General features: G+C 41.3%; 1 protein-coding gene across 1 annotated transcript in view; it reads left to right on the top strand.

Moving 5' to 3' along the window:
* The window catches only part of LOC114643332 (B-cell receptor CD22-like), a 359,848-nt gene that overhangs the window by 34,196 nt on the left and 302,589 nt on the right, over window positions 1-23,063 (top strand). The window contains exons 10-15 of the mRNA XM_051920772.1: window positions 4,563-4,620; window positions 5,522-5,586; window positions 12,172-12,540; window positions 13,286-13,519; window positions 14,211-14,468; window positions 17,589-17,822. Of these exons, the coding sequence (XP_051776732.1) occupies window positions 4,563-4,620; window positions 5,522-5,586; window positions 12,172-12,540; window positions 13,286-13,519; window positions 14,211-14,468; window positions 17,589-17,822 (1,218 nt within the window). The remainder of the gene's footprint in view (window positions 1-4,562; window positions 4,621-5,521; window positions 5,587-12,171; window positions 12,541-13,285; window positions 13,520-14,210; window positions 14,469-17,588; window positions 17,823-23,063) is intronic.

Raw genomic sequence — 23,063 nt, 5'->3', positions numbered from 1 at the left:
AAATAATAGGATTGAAAAAAAAAAAAAAAACAAGTCGACCCCCACCCCTGAGAGAGAGCAAGGCCAACAGAGTAAAACTTAAGGCTTGTAGACAAACCTAAATTGATGAGTTTAATAGGCCAGTAGATATGAATGGAGAGGAAAAAGAGATGCGGAGATAATTGCTTCCTCAGTGCTTTAAGAGTTTATTCTAAAATTTTATTGATTATATCCTGCTAGGTTTTAAAAAAATTCTGTACAGAACCTCTAACAGTATATTTGATTTTTTCCAATTTCAAATAGTATAAAATATCGGTTACCCACTGACTTAAAAGAGGAGCGTTAGGATTCTTCCAGTTTAGCAAAATAAGTCTTCGTGCCAAAAGTGTAGTGAATGCAATCACAGTTTGTTTGTCCTTCTCCACTTTAAACCCATCTGTGAGCCCACCAAACACAACTGTTAATGGGTTAGGAGGGATTGTGACCCCAAGGCTGTCTGAAAGGCACTTAAAAATTTTGGTCCAAAATGATGTTAATTTGCCGCAGGCCCAGAACATGTGACCCAGTGAAGCTGGGACTTGATTGCAGCATTCGCAGGTTGGATCTTTCCCAGGAAACATTTTGGACAATTTTAAGCGAGACAGATGTGCTTGATATATAATTTTGAGTTGAATAAATTGCATGCTTTGCGCATATGGAGCTCGAGTGAAGTCTCTGCATTGCTGTTTTCCACTCCTTTTCTGATATATTGATTAAGAGATCTTTTTCTCAATGTCGTCTTGGATCTTTGAAAGGGAGGGACTGTAAAATAATTTTATATACTGCAGAGATGGTGTCTAAGTCCTTGAAATTGAGCAATATTTTTTCCAGTGTGGACAAGGGTGCAAGATGAGGAAAATCTGTTCTGTTTAACAAAGTTCCTAATTTGAAGATAGTGAAAGAAATCTGTAGCTGGAAAATTAAATTTGGAATGTAATTGTTCGTAGGATGCAAAGATGTTGTCTATATAAAGATCTCTGAGCAATTTAATCCAAAATCTTTTCCAGATATTAAAAACTGCATATGTTTGTGAGGGTTGAAAGAGGTGGTTCTCTTGCAGAGGGGCCACAGATAAAAGCTTCTCCATCTTAAAATGCTTTCTACATTGGTTCCATATTCTGAGTGAGTGAAGCACAATTGGGTTATTAGTATAATGCCGATAACTTGCATTTATTGGGCCAAACCCAAATTTCTCTAATGTAGTGAAAAGCTATTTCCATTCAATCATGTCAAATGCTTTTTCTGCATCCAATGATAATAATATTTCTGTGTTTGACTTTGTTGGTGAGTATATTACATTAAACAGGCGTCGAAGATTGGAGGATAAGTGTCGAAGCCTTGATAAATCCAGTTTGATCTTGTGATATTACTGAAGGCAGCACTTTCTCCATCCTTCTAGCTATGATTTTTGAGAGTATCTTAACATCATTATTCAGAAGTGAAATTGGTCTGTATGATGCACATTGTAATAAGTCCTTATTTTGTTTAGGGAAGACGGTGATTAATGCTTGGCGAAAAGTTTGAGGTAGAATTTGATTGTCTCTAGCTTCTGTAAATGTTGCTTATAAGAGGGGAGCTAGCTTAGCGAAGAATTTCTTATAAAATTCTGCAGGGTAGCCATCAGGGCCTGCTGCTTTCCCGCCTTGAAGTAACTTTATAGCATCTAGTAATTCTGATAGCGCCAGAGGTGTATCCAGTTCCTCTGCACTAAAAGTATCTATTTGTGGTAACTGTAATGTATCCAGAAATGCATTAGATTGTGCGTTGTCTTCTTTGAACTCAGTAGAATATAAGTATTTATAGTAGTCTCTAAATGTGTGCATTATATTTTTATGGTCAATGATTTTGTCTCTGTTCATGTTGGTGATTACTGGGATTGCATTGCGAACTTCTTGCTTGTGGATTTGTTGAGCTAAAAGCTTATTACCTTTCTCTCCGTGTTCATAGTAATGATGTCTGGATTTATAAATTAGTTGTTCAGTTTCTTTAGTTATCAAGAGGTTGAGTTCTGAATGCAGAGCCTGCCTTTTCCTATGTAGAGCCATTTTAAACAATGCTGCACATCCTCTCTTTGACACATCAGCAATGAGGACTTTCAGCCAATGAGTTATTCAGCAGAAGGGCAATCAATGTAGTTAGTTATTTGTTTGTTTATTCAGTTTCTTCCAGTAAATAAGAGCAATCTATCTATCTATCTATCTATCTATCTATCTATCTATCTATCTATCTATCTATCTATCTATCTATCTATCTATCCACTTCTTTTAATCCACATATGGGTCCATGAAGTTTAAAAGAAACAGAAAAATCCAGATGCAGGAATCTGTGCGTTCGCCAACTTCCGCGTTCTTCCGCTACATAAATCCCGCTCAGTGTGGAAATAAATGCACGTGCACGCACTTGCTGTCCCGCCCCAACTCCTCCCAGAATTACGCCTCTTTGAATATGCAAATCAATACTGAGTAGTACACTGTGATATCATTTTCATGATGATATGAGTTAAAGCATGTTATTAAACATGGGAACACGGTGGCACAGTGATTGTTCATGTCTTACAGCAAGATGCTTCCTGCACCATGCGCGACCTTCAATGAAATGCTTTATTACAGAAGTACTGTCTCTTTCAAATGTGCTAACCCCCAATTCCTGTCCTTACTTTTCTTTCTCCAAATACCCAATCGCCACACAATCAGCTCTGTAATAGATGTTAAGCCATCTGTAAGCTTAGAACGCCGATTCTTCAAAATGTTTAAGGAACATCGAAATATCTTTGTAATGTTTAATTATCCTATCCATCTACCCTTCCAGTGTCGTGCCAGCCACAGCATGAAAACAGCACGAGGCAGGAACAAACCATGAACGAAGCTCATGCTCGCTAGCGCTGCGGCAGCGTGTAGTTAAAGTTAAAGTTTTATGTGTATAATATAATCAACATATTTTTCTGCATTTCATCTTAAAAATGATATCGTCATCATACGTAAATACGCGCTTTATAAAGTGGCTTAGGATGTGCAATATTATAACTGTATCATAAGTACAATTACCTCACGGTAACTTGCAAGTACAAACAGTTCTACAAGGAGCACTTGAGCCGCCGTCGTGGATGTGGATCTAAGAAAGGGTAACCTCACAGGAACAGTAGCACTGCCTTGATGCTGGGTGCCGCCAGTCTGCAAAACCTAACGGAGAACTTGCGTACGACAGGGTATGAGGTACCGTGGAAAGGTGTGTGGCTTTACGCCAAGTGTAGGTTTAATACATCGTGATTTGAACGTGGAAACGTTCTTACACAACATTTCTGTGCATACGCACCGTTTATACATGAGGCCCCAGGAGTTTTAAATTACAGGGGTGTCAGTATTGAAGAGCTAGGCCTCCATTTTCAGTTTAGTATTCTTTTAATTCTATTCTCCAGTAGAACATTTAAGGATGCCAAGTATGTGCATTTTGTGTTAAGCAAGTCTCTAAAACACAAGGACCGTTAGCACACACACCTGACATCTTTGATTTTTAGTATCCATTTACCCGTCACAGACCCTCCACAGACCAGGAGCACACATTGTGGCCTAAAGGCTGAGGCACTGGACCTTCAAACACAAGGGTACCAGTTCATGTCCTGTGTCTGTTAGTCACTTAACCTGTGGGGATGAAATTTGAACACATAAACTTAAATGCAAACTTGCATGTAAACATGGTAAAAAGTGTTTTATAAATGAAGTTTACACTAATTATTAGCATCCATATTTCTCTAAATGAGATTAGAGTTAAAATATGGATATTAATAATAAGAATGAAGTCATCAGCAAGTTTAAAAATAATACAATTTGTCAAAAGGACAGAGCTTCAAAAAACAAGAAGAAGAAGAAGAAGAAGGGGGTTCAGTATTTAAAGGGTGGAATTGAAAATCCTCTCCTGGCTGACAACTGCCTAGAGAGTTGCTGCCATTGTGGTCCTCGGCTCATCACCACACAGATTTCCTCAGAACTGATGAATCCCACTTCTAACACCACAGCATTGTGCAGGTGTCCATTAATTGCCCTGGTCCTTAATCTTTCTAATTGTATGCTGAATATCAGCCCATAACATTCTTTCACTCTTAGGAAACCAAATTAGAAATTAAGATGAGAGATACACAAATGGAATGTTAAGAGCATCTAGTCACAGCAAATGTGTTGAACACAACCTTCTATTTCAGCAACCTACACTGTCTATTGTACCGGCAGTCAGAGTCAATCCCAGTAGAGTGAGGAGCAAGGCAGGAGCCAACCCTGCATGGGGTCTTTGCTTGAGCGACTCACATTGAGGCACAGCAAGAAGAATGAAGAATCTAACATTCAAGTATTTGAGATGTGTGGCACAGCCAGAGAAAACCTCAGGATGAAGGTGCAAACTGCACATGGGGCTTGAGCTGAACTTGGGTCCAAATAGTTGTGAAGGTGGAGCACCAACCACTGTGTGTGAATGGGGAGCCTCAACATTCATATCTGGTGAAGTTTACAATGGCTGAACTTGAAACTCATCATCATGTCATTTTTTTATTTCAGGTCTCACCGCTGAAGATGCTCCTCCTGATGTTTTTGGCCACAGTTTCCTGTGCATATGGTAAGCTCAGCAGAACTCCATTTTGTTTGAAGAGCTCCAGCTTGTTTTAAAACTCCACTTTATTTAACATGTCCAGTTTATTCTTGGTGCTCAATGTGATGTCAGACTCTCTGTGGTTTCTGCTGCTGAGCTGAGCTTCTGCCAATATCTGCTCATGTTGCAGGTTTACGCTGTTTCCTTCACTTTTTGTTCTTTTTAATTAGACCATATTTGTCATCTTTTTGAGCTCCTGGTTATTTAATTAATCCAGTTGGTCAAATCGGCTGAATAATCTTCTTAATTCTTTGAACTCTTCTTGTATTTCCAGATGAATTTATCATCTTCTGTTTTTATGGCCTTGTTATGATGACCACGTCTGCTCAGTTCCCCACAATTGTCTTGTCCTCTTTGCACGTCTGTTTGATAATCCTCCGCCTTTGCCAGCTAGTTGTGTGAAATTTGTAATGTGATATGTTGGTGAAAAAAATCTGCTTATCTTTCACAGCTTGTAATCACTTATCTACAAACAGAGCTTCTCACAACACTTTACTGCAGTTTCAGATACAAATGTGAGACGTATTTCATCAAATCTCTGTAACACCTGGCTCAGTCAACAGCCTCTTAAATGGTCCATCTTTGTATCCCAAATGAGTTGAGAACATTTGGTCCATCCAGGCTGTTTAGGAGGCCAATAACTGACAATTTTAAAGGCAATCTGAGTCTGTATGGCAGCTGCTGGGTTTGTTCCATGTTTCCTTTTGTGTGAAGTGTTGTTTGTTGTTTTTCTGTCTTGAATGCACTTCCACTTAGTCCCCACTAGATGTCCTCCTGTCCATTATTTACTATAAACTAAATGAAGTTAACTAACTAAATAAACTTAACTTATGCACTCATGTGACCGCATCTGGAGTGTTATGTGCAGGTCTGGTCATTACGCTACAAGAAAGACTCAGCACCTCTACAAGCTCTGCAGAGAAGAACAAGCAGGTACATCTCAGGACTTGAGGACATTTCCTGCTCTGACAGTCTCAGAGATTTAAACCTGTTTAGTCTGAGAAGAGGAGACTATGTGGGGACCGCATTCAGGTCTTCAAAATTCTCAAGGACATTGATCAAGTAGATCCAGTAGAATTCTTTTAGCTTAATGGTGAATGATGTACTGAAGGTCATCAGCAGAAATTAAGGGAAAGAGCATTTAGGACTGAAGGCAGAACTCACTTCTTTACACAAAGAGATGTGGGTATCTGGAACAAACTCCCCAAACATGAAGTTAAAGCAAAATCCCTATCAACCTTTTAGAAGGATCTGGATGAGATATTGAGACAGCTTAGTTATTAGCTAAACAAACGGGCCTGATGAACCGAATGGTCTCCTGTCATTTGTCAGATGTTCTTAATAAGTCTTCTTAATTAGCTTCATCAATGCCTTTAAAATTCTGAAGACCAGGGGCCTCATGCATAATGGCGTGCGTAGAATTCACACTAAAACATGGCATATGGACAAAAGCGGAAATGTGTGTATGCACAAAAAATCCAGATGCATAAATCTGTGTGTACGCCAACTTCCGCTCCATAAATCCTGGACAGTGTGAAAAGTAACACACGTGCATGCACCTGCTGCCCCACCCAAACTTCTCCCAGAATTACGCCTCTTTGAATATGCAAATCAATATAAATAGCCCTTAAGCTCAGCATTCTGTGAAAAGACAATGGCAGAAGCACAGAGATAGAGAGAGAGATAGATCTTTATTGTCATTGTCACTTTTACAAAGGAAAATAGAAGACTTTCAGCGAATACCAAGTGGAGGCAAAGAAAAAAGTACTATTTGTTGGTTTAAACAGCGATATAAACAACAAAAGGAAGTTGATCGAGTGACATCGCGTGTCAGAGAAACTCGAAAGCTCAAGCTCACAAAGTCGCACAGTGCCCGAAATAAAAAAGAAGTTGTCAGATATCAAAGTCGCCGTGAAAAGGTGAGTCATAGCCCACCATCTGAGTGTCATATGAAAGCTTATTAGGGTACAGAAAAAAGAAAAAAAATAGGGACTCAGTGGGAAAAAAGCTTGAAATGTCAACTTTAATCTCAATATTTCCACTTTAATCATGTAGTTTATTTTGTCATTAAAGTAGAACATCATAAACTTCATCTTAAAATCGTTTAATTTACTAGTTTCACAAATCCAATTGTAACTAAAGTAGCACGTTAAATGCTTTGTTTTGTATTTGTTCTTCTATGTGCTCTATGTGTGTGAATCACTGTGTGCTTCTTAAACGGGCTTTCTCTTCCTACGACAGGACACAGAATCCATTACATTCGTGATATTACAGCTCTCTGAACAATTTAAATACTGAGATGCATACATGATATCATTTTCATGATGATTGGAGTTAAAGCATGTTATTAAACATGGGAACACGGTGGCACAGTGATAGTGACGAGCTGGTGCCCCGTCCAGAGTTTGTTCCTAATTCCCGCAAGATGCTTGCTGCTCTGTGCACGACCTTCGATGAAATAATTTACTTCAGCAGTACTGTCTCTTTCAAATGTACCAACCTCCATTTCCTGTCCTCCTTTTCTTTCTCCAAGTAACCAATCGCCACACTATCAGCTCTATAATAGACGTTAAGCCATCTGTAAGCTTAGAACGCCGATTCTTCAGAACTTTTAAGCAACATTGAAATATCTTCGTAGTACATGTTAAATTATTCTATCCATCCATCCTTCCAGTGTCGTGCCAGCCCCAGCAAGAATACAGCGCGAGGCAGGAACAATACCTGAACTAGCTAGCGCTGCAACACCATGTCCTCACATGTTTAATTATTAACAATACAGATTATTTTAACGATGTTAACATTTTATCTATATAATGTAATAAACATATTTTGCTGCCATTCATCTTAAAAATGATATTGTCATCATATGTAAATACGCGCTTTATAAAGTGGCTCAGGTTGTGTAATATTATAACTGTATCGCAAGTTTACAGTGAGGTGATTGTACTTATAAGTTCAGACAGTTCTACAAGGAGCACTTGATGGACTGACTGAGTGCGTTTAGAGCTCTTGGGATGAAACTGTTTCTGAACCGCGAGGTCCGTACAGGAAAGGCTCTGAAGCGTTTGCCGTATGGGAGCAGTTCAATAGACAGCATGGCTGAGGCAGCATGTGCTTGATGCTGTATCCTGATAATTCTCTTTCCGATCAGCTGCTGTAGACCTGTGATTTCACACTCAGATACAGTGATATAAATACTCTGAGTGGTGCAGTGAGAGTAACAATGCTAAAGCAGCTATTGTATTTGGAATAGTTTGGCCATTCTATGGACCATTATATTGTTGCAGGTTAATTACAATCAGTTGCCTTAAACTAATAAACAATATGTGGTTAATTTCAGTGTATATGGTAAAGCTGCGTCTGGGATGTGAATCTAAAAAAGAAAGGGAAACCACACTGGAATAAAAGCTTTGACGCTGGGTGCCACCAGTTTGCAAAACCGAGCAGAGAACTTGCGTACGCCAAGAATTTAGCTGGCATGAAAATGTGCGTGGCTTTACACCAGGTTTATGTTTTATACATCATGATGTGAGCATGGAAACGGGAGTACGCAACATTTTTTGCGTACACACCATTTGTACATGAGGTCCCTGGATGAGTCTTCATGGTAAGCACTTTTACCAATCGATTACCCAATCAGATTATTTGCTTCTCATTTATCTTTTCTTTCCTGATCAGCTCATACAAGTTCTCACTGCCACCTATGGGAGAACTAAGAGCTGGACTGGAGATGTTAGTCATACCAAAAGTTCTGTGGTTTACTAACTGATATGACGTTCAGGAAACTAATACATCAGTTTCTCATGATTTTAGCGTTTTTGTACACACATTATTTTTTTATTTTAAGCTTTGTGTTATGATTATGAAAATAATTTGATGTCATGCCTTTGACTTTGCTACACCAACAATTTCTTTTGTGTTTTGAATTGTAGTGGCCTCCATTTTATGTGTTTTTGTGTGCTTGTTACTAATTATATGACATAACATATTGTATAATGACTGCCCAACTTTACAAGATGGCAGAAGAGTACTGTACCTTGTGGGGCCATGTTTGTGGATACACTCTCAAATCTCTCAGTAGTTAGCTCTTGCCTTCTTGTTTGTCAGGTATTCTTGGATTTTCTCTTTTAACTTTGATTTTTTGGTTTGTTTTAAGCAAAACTATTTTGGTTTTCTATTTTTATTTTCTGTTTTTCATTCATGCATTCATTTAATCTTTATGCATTTTCATTTCATGTGTTGTTCTGTGGTCATCTCTTGGTGTCCATTTCTCTATTTAGTCAGCTAATATTCAATTTCTCAGTGTAGAAAAAGAAGCAAAAAAGGCAGAAACAAATCTATTCTAGAAGAGGCCAAAGACTGGAAAGAGAGGAGGACTCTGTGTAATAATCATATGAAACCAAGCAAGGGAGGAAGAATAGAATCAGAAAAAGGAGTCAGGAGACAAATACAGCCAAGGCAAATGAGAACCAAAATAAAACAAAACCAAGACACACACACACACACAAAAATATTGAAGCCAAACTAAACCTTGTCATCAGGTACCCCAAATCTAAGACCTTGTCACAGTTTCATTTTTGGTTCTTCTAACACTAAAGAGTATTGTGGAGAAAATTAAGACATCCAGTACTTGAATAATGGACCCTGCACACGGCCATCTTATGATAAGTTGACAGGTACATCACATGACATCTGCATCACGTGGTCAGCAAATGGACGTAACAACCATAAGCGGTGGTTGCATGCCGTGCAAAGATCAACACAAGACAGAGGAGACCAAACCATAACAAGAAACAAAATGACATTGCCAAAATAATGATGACAATATAAATAAATAAGTCAAAGGACAGCAGAGTTGAGCATCAAAAAAGTCTAAAAAGACAAAAACCTAGAGTCCTTAAAGAGGCCTCTGCTTGCACCAAACTGTCCTTCACTCCTCATGTCTTGTGCTTCTCCATCATCCCCATGTTGCAGTCACCTCAGCTTAGGGTTTGGGACGATCGGAGAAAATGTGTGAGCACCCAAAAGAACAAAGGAGTGTGCTGGAGTACAAGACAAGTGGTGGGATTACATTCTGTAGCAGGATATCAGGCAAACAAATGTAGAGCTTGGTGACAGCTACTGAAGTGCAAGGTGGTTTTACAAGGATAGGAGAAAAGGGGACAAAAGTCAGCATTTGTCAAAATTCACAAGACTGGTGGGTTACAACAGCAGAAAGTGAGGTGGTCTCGAGGAACTGAGGGGTGTGATTATGGGGAGAGTAGAGTTTCACCAAGGCTGGTGCTGTTATGGAGGTGAACACAAAAGAGGAAAATGAGGGACTGCCATCGGAGCTTCTGGATGTTAAAGATCTAATATTGATGGTAAAATATGAAAGAAATCTATGATGAGATAAACATGGAGGACATTCAGGCAGCTGCACCACATTGTGATCTCTACAGCAGCTTTTGTGCTATTGAAGGAAAACTTCACGAAAACTGTGTGAGGAACTTATGGTGACTGAGACACGGCAGACAAATGCAGAACATGAAGAAAAAACATAAGAGACAGAGATAAGAATCATCAGGTGAGGAAGACTGGAGCACAAGTGAGAGGAAGTAGGTGAGCTGTGGGCCCGTGGATATAAAGACAGAGAATGAAGGAGGAAATGGTTGGATTGTGACCGAGGAAAAGGGAATGAGGAGAAGGAGTGATTGACAGAGAAAAGAGTAAAAGGGAGATGAGTACCTGGGCTGACCCTGATGATGTTCATTAGCTCAGGTGTGCTGTGCTGGTTATGCCTTCATCTCATCCTGACATCTCACAAGGTTCTTGTTTTTACTAATGCAGCTGTTTCCCTGTGGGCTCCCATCATGACTCACCTCAGATCCCACATTTGCACTGTGGTAACTGCTGGTGGTCAACTGTGAACATATAATGTTGGAATTACATTCAAGTGGCTGTATAATGTAACGCATCGCCATGTAGAAACATAGTGGATCAGAAAGAAGAGATCTTTTCTGTAAAATATAGTGGACTAAAAGTCAAAAGTGTCCACAGCTAAATCTACTTAAGTGTTGTGCAGATATGTGAAGTGTAGTAATGGTGTAATTGTACTTTGTTACCTTCCACCTCTGTAAATTATTGACTTATGCCAGCAGAATTGAGGATCTTCCATCTTGCTGGTTCTACTCAAGCTGACAGCTACCTCTGAATCTGTCGACTAAGGCTTTGCCAGTAAGGGACGGTGCAGTGTCTTGTACTGAGCTGGTTCACTTGTTATTTTATTGAACATGGCACCATTGGGACATATCAGTCCAAACCCTGCTGCACTTCTCACAGACCTCCCCAGTGGTGGTCAGCACTTGGTCCAAATCCATTTTGATCAATCGACTTTCCTTATTTAAAATGTTAAATCATCACAATGTGTCATTTTATTGTGGAGTTGATGATACACAGGCCTATCTCCAGACATCTCTCAGTTTTCATCACCAAATGTACGAGTGACACCCAGCAGTGTATAAATAAAAAGTGTCTTCACCTCAATGGTGAGTTAAACCAGAAACCATTGCTGTGGGCACTGAAAGTCTGGTGTTACTCAGATTAGCACTGACGGCCAGTCGATCAGTTGATTCCTTTTCCTGTTTCAGTCACCAGTCTGGGGGTCACATTTGACCACTCTGTCTGTCCGTCTCTCTCTCCATCTCTCCGTCTCCAAAGCCCTAATGCTTCTGTATCTAAGACTTCATTTTAATCACATCCTAAACATATCCAGACTTACACCATCTCGATATGAAATTCAGAGAAACTGCTCCATGGGTTTCTATACACAAGTCCATCTGGGTGACTGCTGCTCTCTGATTGCTGGTCTCCCCCCAGTACTTTTATTATGACCAGTGCTGCCCAGGTACTAAGTGACACTCAGGGACCTTCTCGTTTGAGCCCAGTTTGGTATCTTTGTCTGTTCTGGTGGTGATTTAGCACATGAGTCTGCTCCTTGTATCAGGTGTGTCACGGCCACCGTACAGGACATCTTCAGGACTTTCTTACCCATCCTCTTCTGTCCCCTCTCTGTGGTTCACATCTTCTAACTCCTGTTTTTTGGTTGCCCCTCTGATGTGCCCCAGTGGCAGGACTGGTGGAGTCTGATGGCATATCGACCAGGACTTACTGAACAAATGGCCACAGTCTGAGGGGCCCCATCATCACCGACGAAAACTTGAAGAGCCATCTTTATTAATGTGCTTTTAGTAACTTATAATGGGTGTTTATCTTTTATAGAAAAAAAAATATGTTATTTAGAAAAGTGTTCATTAATATTTTATAATCTTTTATATGAATTATAAATATACAGTATGTAGCAAACAAAGACGCATTGTTTATAGTATAATCTGTATAAATAAAACATATTCTAGTTTTTATTTTGAGATTACTGAAGTTTATATGTGGAGGACCAGGGACATCTTTATCTGTGTCTTCTCAGCGTGAAGTGAACTGAAATCACCGACTTGACGTTTTCTACTCCTTTGTGTTTTACAGGTTGGGGTCAATGGGGGGTCACTTATGAGCCGAAGATGATCTGCGCAGCTGAAGGATCAACGGTGACGATTGGGTGTTCATACTGGCATCCAGCAAATATTAAAGTGAAATATGAAATGTGGTTTTATGATTATAATAAAAACAGCACACATAATACTAGAGAGAACAACATTTATCACACAAATGATCATATTGAGCTCATCAGATACAGAAACCGAGTTCAGTTCTCAGGGAACAAAAACAAAATGTGCTCTGTGAGGATCAGCGATGTGAGAAGAGAGGAGAGCAGATACTACAAGTTTAGATTTGAGGGAGATGGATATGGACAACAATGGACTGGAGTGCCGGGAGTCAGCGTGACAGTCACAGGTGAGATAAGAGACGTCTGTCTGTGTTTAATTTGCTGGATAACAACATCAGGATCCTGGATTTCAAACACCAGTCCTGTGTTTGTGAGAAGTTTGAATGTTTCTCAGTCACCTAAATGTTTATTTATAGGTTTAGTTTCACGTTTTCATGTCACGTTCATCACCGACTATAACGTGGCCTGTTGTGAGGTGTCACTGACTGACTGTGTGAGTCCTAAGATGGACGGGCGCCCACTGATTCTTCTGCTATGCCTCATTCTAAACACTCTCTAAATTGATTATTTACCTATTTGTTTATGTATTATTTGTTTCAAGTGTTTTCTCTTTGCTGGTTTAATCACGTTAATATTATTAAACGCACGCACAGTTCAGTTCCATTAAATCCATCGGCCTTGTATTGTACTCTCTTGTTATCTTTGACCTGCTAGCCAGTGACAGACGCTGACTCGAAACTCACTACGTATCACTTGACCCACAGCTCGGACTCCTTCTTAGCTTTTTCTTCCAAGCCCACCAAGCCAACTGTATCATTCTGTGTATTGTGACGACATGACAGTCGGTGTGTTTGTTTGATGCCACACAATCCACGAGTGTCACAATCAGCTGCACTTTTCTCTCCATTGACTCTGAACACTGAACAGCATCAGTACAGAGAAGTTAAAGAATAACTGAATAAAATAAAATGAATACAAATAAAATAACTTGGAGCAGACACTGAACTGCTTTGTTTTTCTTATTTTCTGAAGGTCTAAAGATTGAAGCAACAGCACCGACAGTGAAAGAAAATGACGCGGTGACCCTGACGTGTACAACGACCTGCAGTCTCACCAACGGGGTCTTCACCTGGTACAGAAATCAACAACGTTTAAGAGGAACCTCACAGACGCTTGTCATTCAGCGAGTCTCCTACGAGGACCACGGCAGTTACTGGTGTCAGACTGAAGTCACGACGTCCCCAGCATATCAACTGAATGTCATGTGTGAGTCGCACTCTGAGTGTTGTAACAGTGTGAGGTGTGCGGAGTGAGAGTCCAATCAGGACTGAAGTAAAAGGTTCAATAATGTCTGACTTTGAGGGAAGTGAATCCGTGAAAATGAAGAAACACAAACACAAAGAATCAAAGGCAGTCAAATCGAGGGGATTTTCTGTCATAATTCAAAAGGCACAATGACAAGCTGATCCTCACATATTCCTGCTGCACTCATTATTTCTATTTCTCTTTCAGCTTCATACACCTTAATAATTTAACAAAAAATAAAATGTTTATCTCAACATGTAGAAGTTAAATATGAACATGTGACACATCTCCTTCTCATTCTGTGCAGTTTCTTCTTCTGTTTTTTATATTTTTGTCTTCCTTGAGAGGTTCACTTCATCCTGGCAGTAAGGAGCACATGGTGGGAGTAAAGAGAGGGAGACAGCAGTGAGCTGAGGAGCAAAATCACAAAAGGACCACCGAGGACTAAGGAGGGGGGGAGGATGAGGACATAATGTCCACAGACAAGTCACACCACATGACCATGAAACTGTCAGGCAGACCACCAGCTGACATAACACGGTGCCATCCTCTGTAACCCAAATGAAATGAAATTTCATAAAAAAACACAATTTATGAAGAATAAAGAATTGAATCTTTGGTTTCTCACTAATTGTGTCCTCCTGTATTTTAGATGCCCCCAAGAATGTTGTCATCTCAGGACCGCACACCATTTGTGTAGAAGAAGGGACGTCTATGACTTTATACTGCACAGCCATTGCAAACCCACCTGGCACCTACACCTGGGTGAAAGACAACATCAGCATACCAGGATCAGGAGAACATCTGCAGTTCACCAGGGCTGACCTGAGTGCTGCGGGGTCTTATCAATGTGAAGTCACAAACATCTACGGGGCGACAAAGTCTGCAGCTGTCACCCTGGTGGCAAACCGTGAGTATCCTCTGAGTCCTCCAGAGTCACAAACATAAATGACCTAAAAGTTGAGTGTTTTACATTTAAAGAGTACAGAAGACATCAACGCTGACATGTAGGACAGCTGACCCCTCATCTGTCCATGGGGGTCCACAGTGAAGGCGCCCAACTGCTTTAATGAGGAGGATTTCTACTTTTCACTGAACTCCCCTAATAATTCAAATTCTCGATTATTAATTTTACTCCATAAATTTATTTTTTGCGCAGCCCCCACAGCTTTGTGCTTTGTTTTCTTATCAAACATCAGCAACTCTTCAGATATTTCAGTTGGGACTCCTAAGTTTGCTCAGAATAAATGATCTCCAAAAGAAGAAGAGATGCGGGTGCAAGTCCCAGCGTTTCTCACAGAGCAGCCCCCTGACCTTTGTAATGACGTGTAATGTGGACAGTGAATGGACTTTAACACGTGAACAGTCGACCACAAGGCCTTCTCTCGTTCCTGCTACACACTCAGTTTGAATCCATGGACTCCGTGTCAGAGCAGGAGAGCCGGACATCAACTGAGTGAAGGAGTTCAGGTCCAGTCAGAGACCCCCTATAATCATGGCTGCCCACTGATAGCACAGTTGTGGAGCTCTGGTGTTAGCAGAAGATGAATTTTTAAGAAATGACATCCACGCTGGTCTCCTGTTCAGTGCTGCTGAGGCTCCAGAAGTCGGTGAGGTGGGCCTGAAAGTCACCAGTATGGTGGGCTGATGGATGGACAGACTGCCTCTTGTCTGATTAGAGGACTGGTGCTAAGACAGAATAACAAAAAAAAGAAGAAAAGTAAAGAATTGGCGACTCATTGAACTACTCATTAGGTGAAGCTCTCTGTTCTCCAATCATAGAGTAATATATTTAAGAATTTATGATAAACAATCTTTTATACAAAATGAACTGTCAACTTCAGGTGGTGGACTCCTCAGAACTGCTCATCCTTCTCATATTCTGCATCTCCTCCATGCTTTTATCTCAAAGTCCTTTTTTGGCTTCTTTTTAGTTAGAATTAAAATGCGAGTAGAGAATTGTTTTACGCTAACAGTTTGATTAACATAAGAAATAAATCGACTCCTTAGTCTCGACAGCCTGACAGATTAAACTGACTCAGGAGGAAAAGGAGCCACCGCTGCATGGGGAGCAACTCCATGTCAGGCCACACTGATGGACTCCTCACAGTCACTCATATGGGGTCTCTTTAGATCAGGGGTCTCCAGCATGTTGCTCGCGACCTACCGGTAGCTTGGCACGTCTTTCCAAGTAGCTCGCCAAAGGGTTAATGAATCCTACACTAATTTGAAAACTTGATTAGTCAAATTAGGGGTAGGCGATCTTTCCAAAAAATCATATCACGATCCTTTTAAGACAAAATCACGATCCACAATCTGAATTCTTATCTTATCTTTTCAATGTGGCAGACACTTAAGAGAATATCCGGACTCAGACTCATCAAGCCCTAAGTAACACTTGATTTTAAATATCAAACACAGTTGAATTCAATTGTTCTCTCGTTCGCTAGCTAAGCGGAGTTAAGGCACACGCCCCGAAGCTGGCGAGTGAGTGAGGAAGGAAGGCCCCTCTTCTCGGCCCGTTGCATTTCGCACAGTTAAATCGATACTGTAAGCAAACTATGATACATAGTGAAATGAGAGAAGGCGCAAAATCAACCACAATGTTCAAGCAAATTATAGAAAAAAAAACCTATCTAAATCAGTTAAGTAGTTCTCTTGTGAAAAATTGATAGACACCTCAGTGCCAGTCACCTGACTAACTAAAAATCACATCACACATGAGACTGGACCTGTGAATAAAGTGACACAGTGACATGTGACAACATGACAAATGAAGAAGTCACATCTGTGGATTTGGAATTGCATTGTTTTGTTTTGACAGCATTCACGTTTTAATTCAATAGTGTGAGATACAAGAGAAAATGCATACAGACACACAAAATGCACTTGCAGCTGAACTAAATATTTTTTGTGATGTTTTAATGCAAAATGTGAGTTGTGGATACCAACATTTTGTAAAAGTTTAGGTAAAACAAGTGTATTCAGTTTGTTTGGATTGAAATAAGCTATGAGAATAAACGTTAGAACACATGAGCAGCTCTCGGCCATTTTCATTTTGTAAAAGTAGCTCTCAGGGGATAAAAGTTTGGTGACCCTTGCTTTAGAGTCACCAGGTCACCTCACAGCTGAAGGGACAACATGAAGACCCCACAGAAAGAGTGAATGACCAGGCCAGAACTTGAACCCGGGACTCTGAAGACACCAGGCGGCTGCACTAAGCCCCGTGTCCCCATCTTTATTACATTGCATTGTTGGCCTTTCTGTGTTTTAACCCACAGGGTCACAGGGTGCTGATGCCATCCCTGCAGTATCGGCCACAAGGTAGGAACAGTTTGAAGGACTCCAGTAATTCTGGTGTGCAGTTTGCACTTTTACACAAACTTCATTTTTGTTTCCTTTTTTTACAAAGATCTTCATATTAGGATTACGGCTGAGTATAAAGTGGCCTGCTGTCGGTGAGTCTGAGATAGCCTGCTGCCTGCTGAAGGCCTGATTCTTGGGTTACACCTCATAATTTACACAAATGTCTCTTTATTATTTAATTACTTGTTTGTTTGTCTGTTTATTTATGTGTTTATCAGGTGTTTCTCTTTTGACGTTTTAATCACATTAACATCACTGATCTGCACACACAGTTCAGTTCCATTAAATCAGCCCTGTGTTGGACTCTCTTCATATTTTGCCCCTCTAGCCAGTGATGGCCGCTGACTCGACACTCAGCATGTTAAAGGCGCCCACAGCTCGGAGTTCTTCTTCGTTTTCTTCTCCCAAACCCACCAAGCTGACTGTCCAGTTCTGTTTATTGTGACGACATGACAGTCACTTTGTTGGTTTGCTGTCCTCACTGATGTCACACACTCCATGCCTGTCACAGTCTGATGGGTTTCTTATTTTTTGTTCTTTTCTCTCCATTGACACCAAACTGTATCAGTAATGAGAATTAAAGCAGGCCTGATGAAAAGAGAATTCATGCAAATAAAATCACTTGGAGCAGACACTGAACTGCTTTACTTTTAATTTTCTGAAGGTCTAAAGATTGAAGCAACAGCAGAGACAGTGAAAGAAAATGATGCTGTGACCCTGAGGTGTACAACGACCTGCAGTCTGCCACACAGGGTCTTCTCCTGGTACAGAAATGGACATCCTGTGAATGAAACCTCAGCGCAGCTTGTCATTCAGCGAGTCTCCTTAGGGCACCACGGCAGTTACTCGTGTCAGACTGGAATCACGAAGTCCCCAGCATTTCTACTGGATGTCCAGTGTGAGTCGCACTCTGAGTGTTTTAACAGTGTGAGTGTGCGGAGTGAGAGTTCAGTGAGTGTGACAGATAAATAACACGAGTGTCACTAAAGACATACAAACAGTACAATGAGGACAAACTGAGAGGCTTTTCTGTCATCACACAAAATAAAACACATGATGAAGTTTGATTTTCTCCATTTCTCCATCTTGCTTTCTTCTTCATTCACACACTAATTTACCAAACACACTGAAGTGCTCACGTTGATATTTAGAAGTCAGAATACGGACATGTCACACTCCCACTTGTCTTTCTTTGTCGTCTGTCCTTCCATTTTCTGTGTTGTTCATCTTGGCAGCACATGGCAGGAGTCAAACGGAGTGACACGGCACTGGGCTGAAGGGCACAGTCACGACTGAGGGGGACACGAGGAGACCACACAAAGTCCTCACACTGCTGTGGTTCAGTCAGGGACCCTCCAGTGCTGGAGTTCAAATCTTTCTTTGATTTCTTCTTTGTTCAGTTTGATTCTGTTGTTTATGTTGTCTTTGTGAATTCATTTAGTGATTTGACGTTACTTATGTATTTTATTACTTTGGGGTATTGTTCGATTCCTTTGTGTATAGCTGCCTTTGTTCTGTTCCATGTGTTTTGTGGGTGGTCCTCCAAGATGCTGGACCACCCGCTCATCACCACCAGTAAGTACCCTCTGCCCTATAAACCTTGGAGGTCTCTCACAGTCCCCTGCGGTTCATTTTGAATGTCCTGAGGCATTGCTGACTTCTTGTCTGTTTTTATTCCTTTGTGTTTGTTGGATTTTTGAACCAGTGCTCTGTTTTTAGACCTCATTTTCAGATTCTTGTATTGGCACTTTGTTCACTTTGATTGGCTTTGCTGGCAACTCCTTTATGCCTTTTGTGCTCTTTGGAGCTTCATAGTGTGACAGAGCATTGGAGTGAAAATCAACTTTTTACTTTATAAAGAGTCCGTGTGTCCTCATATCTACCTGGGGTTTGATGGTAAACCCCCCAGAGTGTGGATTTTTGGAAGTGCCTTAGGAATACTCCAGTGCTTTGAACTCCAAGTTCATGACACACACAAGGCCCACCACATGGATAACAGACTCTGGCCTGGCTGCTGTGCCTTTTACTGAACTTCTCATTTACTAATTTCTGCGGTTGGCTGGCGCCCTGCCCAGGGTTTGTTTCCTGCCTTGTGCCCTGTGCCCTGTGTTGGCTGGGATTGGCTCCAGCAGACCCCCGTGACCCTGTAGCTAGGATATAGTGGGTTGGATAATGGATAGATGGATTTACTAATTTCTGATGTCCTCCTACCCGACATGAAACAGCACCAGCATCTTTGTAACCCACCTGAGAGGAAGTTTAATAAACACAGAATTCATGAAGGGTGAGGATTGGAAATGTCTGCCTGTTACTGACATCTTGCTGTGTTGTTTATTTTAGATGCCCCCAAAAATGCCATCATCACAGGTGAGCCCACCACTTGTGCACAAGAAAGGAAATCGGTGACCTTAAACTGTAAAGCCTCGGCAAACCCAGCCAGCAGCTACACCTGGGTGAAGGAGAACACGGGCCGAGTAGGAGCAGGAGAACATCTACACATCAGTGCATTTAATGTGAATGACGCTGGCTCTTATCACTGTGAGGCCACAAACATCCACGGGAGAGCAAAGTCTGCAGTGGTCAAGCTGACGGTAAATGGTGAGCATCCATAACATCTGCAGGGATACAGAAGTCTGAATATAAATGTTTAAATGTTGTGTATTTTACATTTAGAGAGCACAGCAGACATAAACACTGACACACAGGACAGCTGACCACAACTGGAGGTCCACGGTGCAGACACCAGTACAGAGTACCAGCACTTGTCACTTTTTCGCTGTTGAGTATCAACGTTCTTATATGTGCACTGGCAGCATTTGAAGCTTAGCACCTCTCATCACATTTATCCGAGCCCCCCATCGATCTCCAGCCTGCAAATGCGGCACTCAGACACTCTTCAGTCACACTCTTCTCCCTGGAGTCTCCCAGAGGATCCACAGAAAGTGTGTCACCATGCTCTTTAACGTACCCCTCGCTCTTCAGATGAATACAGTGGTGTGAAAAACTATTTGCCCCCTTCCTGATTTCTTATTCTTTTGCATGTTTGTCACACAAAATGTTTCTGATCATCAAACACATTTAACCATTAGTCAAATATAACACAAGTAAACACAAAATGCAGTTTTTAAATGATGGTTTTTATTATTTAGGGAGAAAAAAAATCCAAACCTACATGGCCCTGTGTGAAAAAGTAATTGCCCCCTTGTTAAAAAATAACCTAACTGTGGTGTATCACACCTGAGTTCAATTTCCGTAGCCACCCCCAGGCCTGATTACTGCCACACCTGTTTCAATCAAGAAATCACTTAAATAGGAGCTGCCTGACACAGAGAAGTAGACCAAAAGCACCTCAAAAGCTAGACATCATGCCAAGATCCAAAGAAATTCAGGAACAAATGAGAACAGAAGTAATTGAGATCTATCAGTCTGGTAAAGGTTATAAAGCCATTTCTAAAGCTTTGGGACTCCAGCGAACCACAGTGAGAGCCATTATCCACAAATGGCAAAAACATGGAACAGTGGTGAACCTTCCCAGGAGTGGCCGGCCGACCAAAATTACCCCAAGAGCGCAGAGACGACTCATCCGAGAGGTCACAAAAGACCCCAGGACAACGTCTAAAGAACTGCAGGCCTCACTTGCCTCAGTTAAGGTCAGTGTTCACGACTCCACCATAAGAAAGAGACTGGGCAAAAACGGCCTGCATGGCAGATTTCCAAGACGCAAACCACTGTTAAGCAAAAAGAACATTAGGGCTCGTCTCAATTTTGCTAAGAAACATCTCAATGATTGCCAAGACTTTTGGGAAAATACCTTGTGGACTGATGAGACAAAAGTTGAACTTTTTGGAAGGCAAATGTCCCGTTACATCTGGCGTAAAAGGAACACAGCATTTCAGAAAAAGAACATCATACCAACAGTAAAATATGGTGGTGGTAGTGTGATGGTCTGGGGTTGTTTTGCTGCTTCAGGACCTGGAAGGCTTGCTGTGATAGATGGAATCATGAATTCTACTGTCTACCAAAAAATCCTGAAGGAGAATGTCCGGCCATCTGTTCGTCAACTCAAGCTGAAGCGATCTTGGGTGCTGCAACAGGACAATGACCCAAAACACACCAGCAAATCCACCTCTGAATGGCTGAAGAAAAACAAAATGAAGACTTTGGAGTGGCCTAGTCAAAGTCCTGACCTGAATCCAATTGAGATGCTATGGCATGACCTTAAAAAGGCAGTTCATGCTAGAAAACCCTCAAATAAAGCTGAATTACAACAATTTTGCAAAGATGAGTGGGCCAAAATTCCTCCGGAGCGCTATAAAAGACTCATTGCAAGTTATCGCAAACTCTTGATTGCAGTTATTGCTGCTAAGGGTGGCCCAACCAGTTATTAGGTTCAGGGGGCAATTACTTTTTCACACAGGGCCATGTAGGTTTGGATTTTTTTTTCTCCCTAAATAATAAAAACCACCATTTACAAACTGCATTTTGTGTTTACTTGTGTTATATTTGACTAATGGTTAAATGTGTTTGATGATCAGAAACATTTTGTGTGACAAACATGCAAAAGAATAAGAAATCAGGAAGGGGGCAAATAGTTTTTCACACCACTGTACATCAATGGTACTCGTGGCGTAGTGACACTTCTGTATGTCCAGCTGAAGCACTGGACCAGACTACTTACTGGTGTCAGACTGGAAACAAGGCGTCCCCAGAGTTTCTACCGAATGTCCAGTTTGTGCTGTCTGAAAGTAAGAGTGAGAGTTCAATGAGCACTTAAGAAATTAAACACAGCGACATTCAGAAACTTTGCTGTCAAATCACAAATTCAAGGCAGAACACACAACAAAGTTTGATTTTCTCAGTTATCCACTTGGGTGCCTTCAGCTTCATACAGATAATCATTTTCTCCATAAACCTGCAGTGGTTAATTTGAGATTTAGGGTTAAGTCAAACTACACACGTGGCAGATGCACTGGTGCTCTTTGCAGTTTGTCCTTCCACTTTCTGTGTCTCTTTGTCTTTCCTGAGAGCCGCAGGGAGCACACGGCCGGGTTCAAGTCGAGTTTGACAGCAGAGGGCACAGTCACTAAAGGACCATTTAGGATGGAGGGGGCAATACGAGCAGTAGACCCACAAGTCGACAAACGGGGCACACCACATGGATATCAAGCTGAGGCCTGGGCCCTGTGTGGCACTACATGGTGCCATCCTTCTGTAACCCACCAGAAAGGAAAAACAATAGAAACATGACTTGTGAAAAGTAAGAAAGTTGAAACTCTGACCATCACCAACCTGTGACTTTGTCCTTCTGTATTTTAGACTTCAATTGTAGGGAATTCAGATCGATGACTTCATACTGCAGAGTGCCGAGGAGAATATCGGAGAAGCAGGACCAGAGAAATGACTACAAATGAGTAAGTTTAACGTGAGGCATGCCGGGTCTCAACGTCGTGAAGCCACAAACATCCACGAGACGACAAAGTCTCCAGTCATCAAGGTGACGTTAAAAGCTGAGCATCATCAGCATCTTCTGAGTTACGGATGCATAAATATGAGTGTCATCACAGTTCTGAATGTTACATTTAGAGACTACGACAGACATAAACAGCGATGTGCAGGACAGGCGGCCACAACTCTCACATGGAGGTCCTCACTGATTACCTGCCACTGCGTCATTCAGGTAGACTTCTGCCTCAACTGATTTGAGTTCTCACTTAGTAATTACTGTTTACTAAATAAAGAAGATGAAAACATCATTGAGCTGGTTACGTACATGTTTAGAAGACGTCAGGTCAGGTCAGGTCAGGTCAGGTCAGGTTAGGGAGCATCTACTGGTACAGCACGTAGCCTCACCCACCACACGACCAAACAGCTTGGGATCCTGTTTGGCAACCCCCCAGGCAGTCACACAGTCCAGTCCCACCCTCCAGAAATGACCCCTAATCTGCCGTAGCCAGATGTTATGTGGGCATCTCCTTGGCCTGGACCAGCCGCTTGGGTCCTCAACAATTTATAAAAACAATCCTTTATTACAAAATGAACCTTAGAGTTCAGTTGTTGGACTCCTCCGCACTGTGCATTACCTTCTCATATTCTGCATCTCTTTTTTATTTTAAGTTCCAGGTCCTTGATTTGTTTTTGC

This window comes from Erpetoichthys calabaricus, chromosome 17, assembly GCF_900747795.2.
Source record: "Erpetoichthys calabaricus chromosome 17, fErpCal1.3, whole genome shotgun sequence".
Lineage (NCBI taxonomy): Eukaryota > Metazoa > Chordata > Cladistia > Polypteriformes > Polypteridae > Erpetoichthys > Erpetoichthys calabaricus.
The sequence above is the reverse complement of the archived record's forward strand: the minus strand, read 5'-3'. Positions and strand labels throughout refer to the sequence as shown.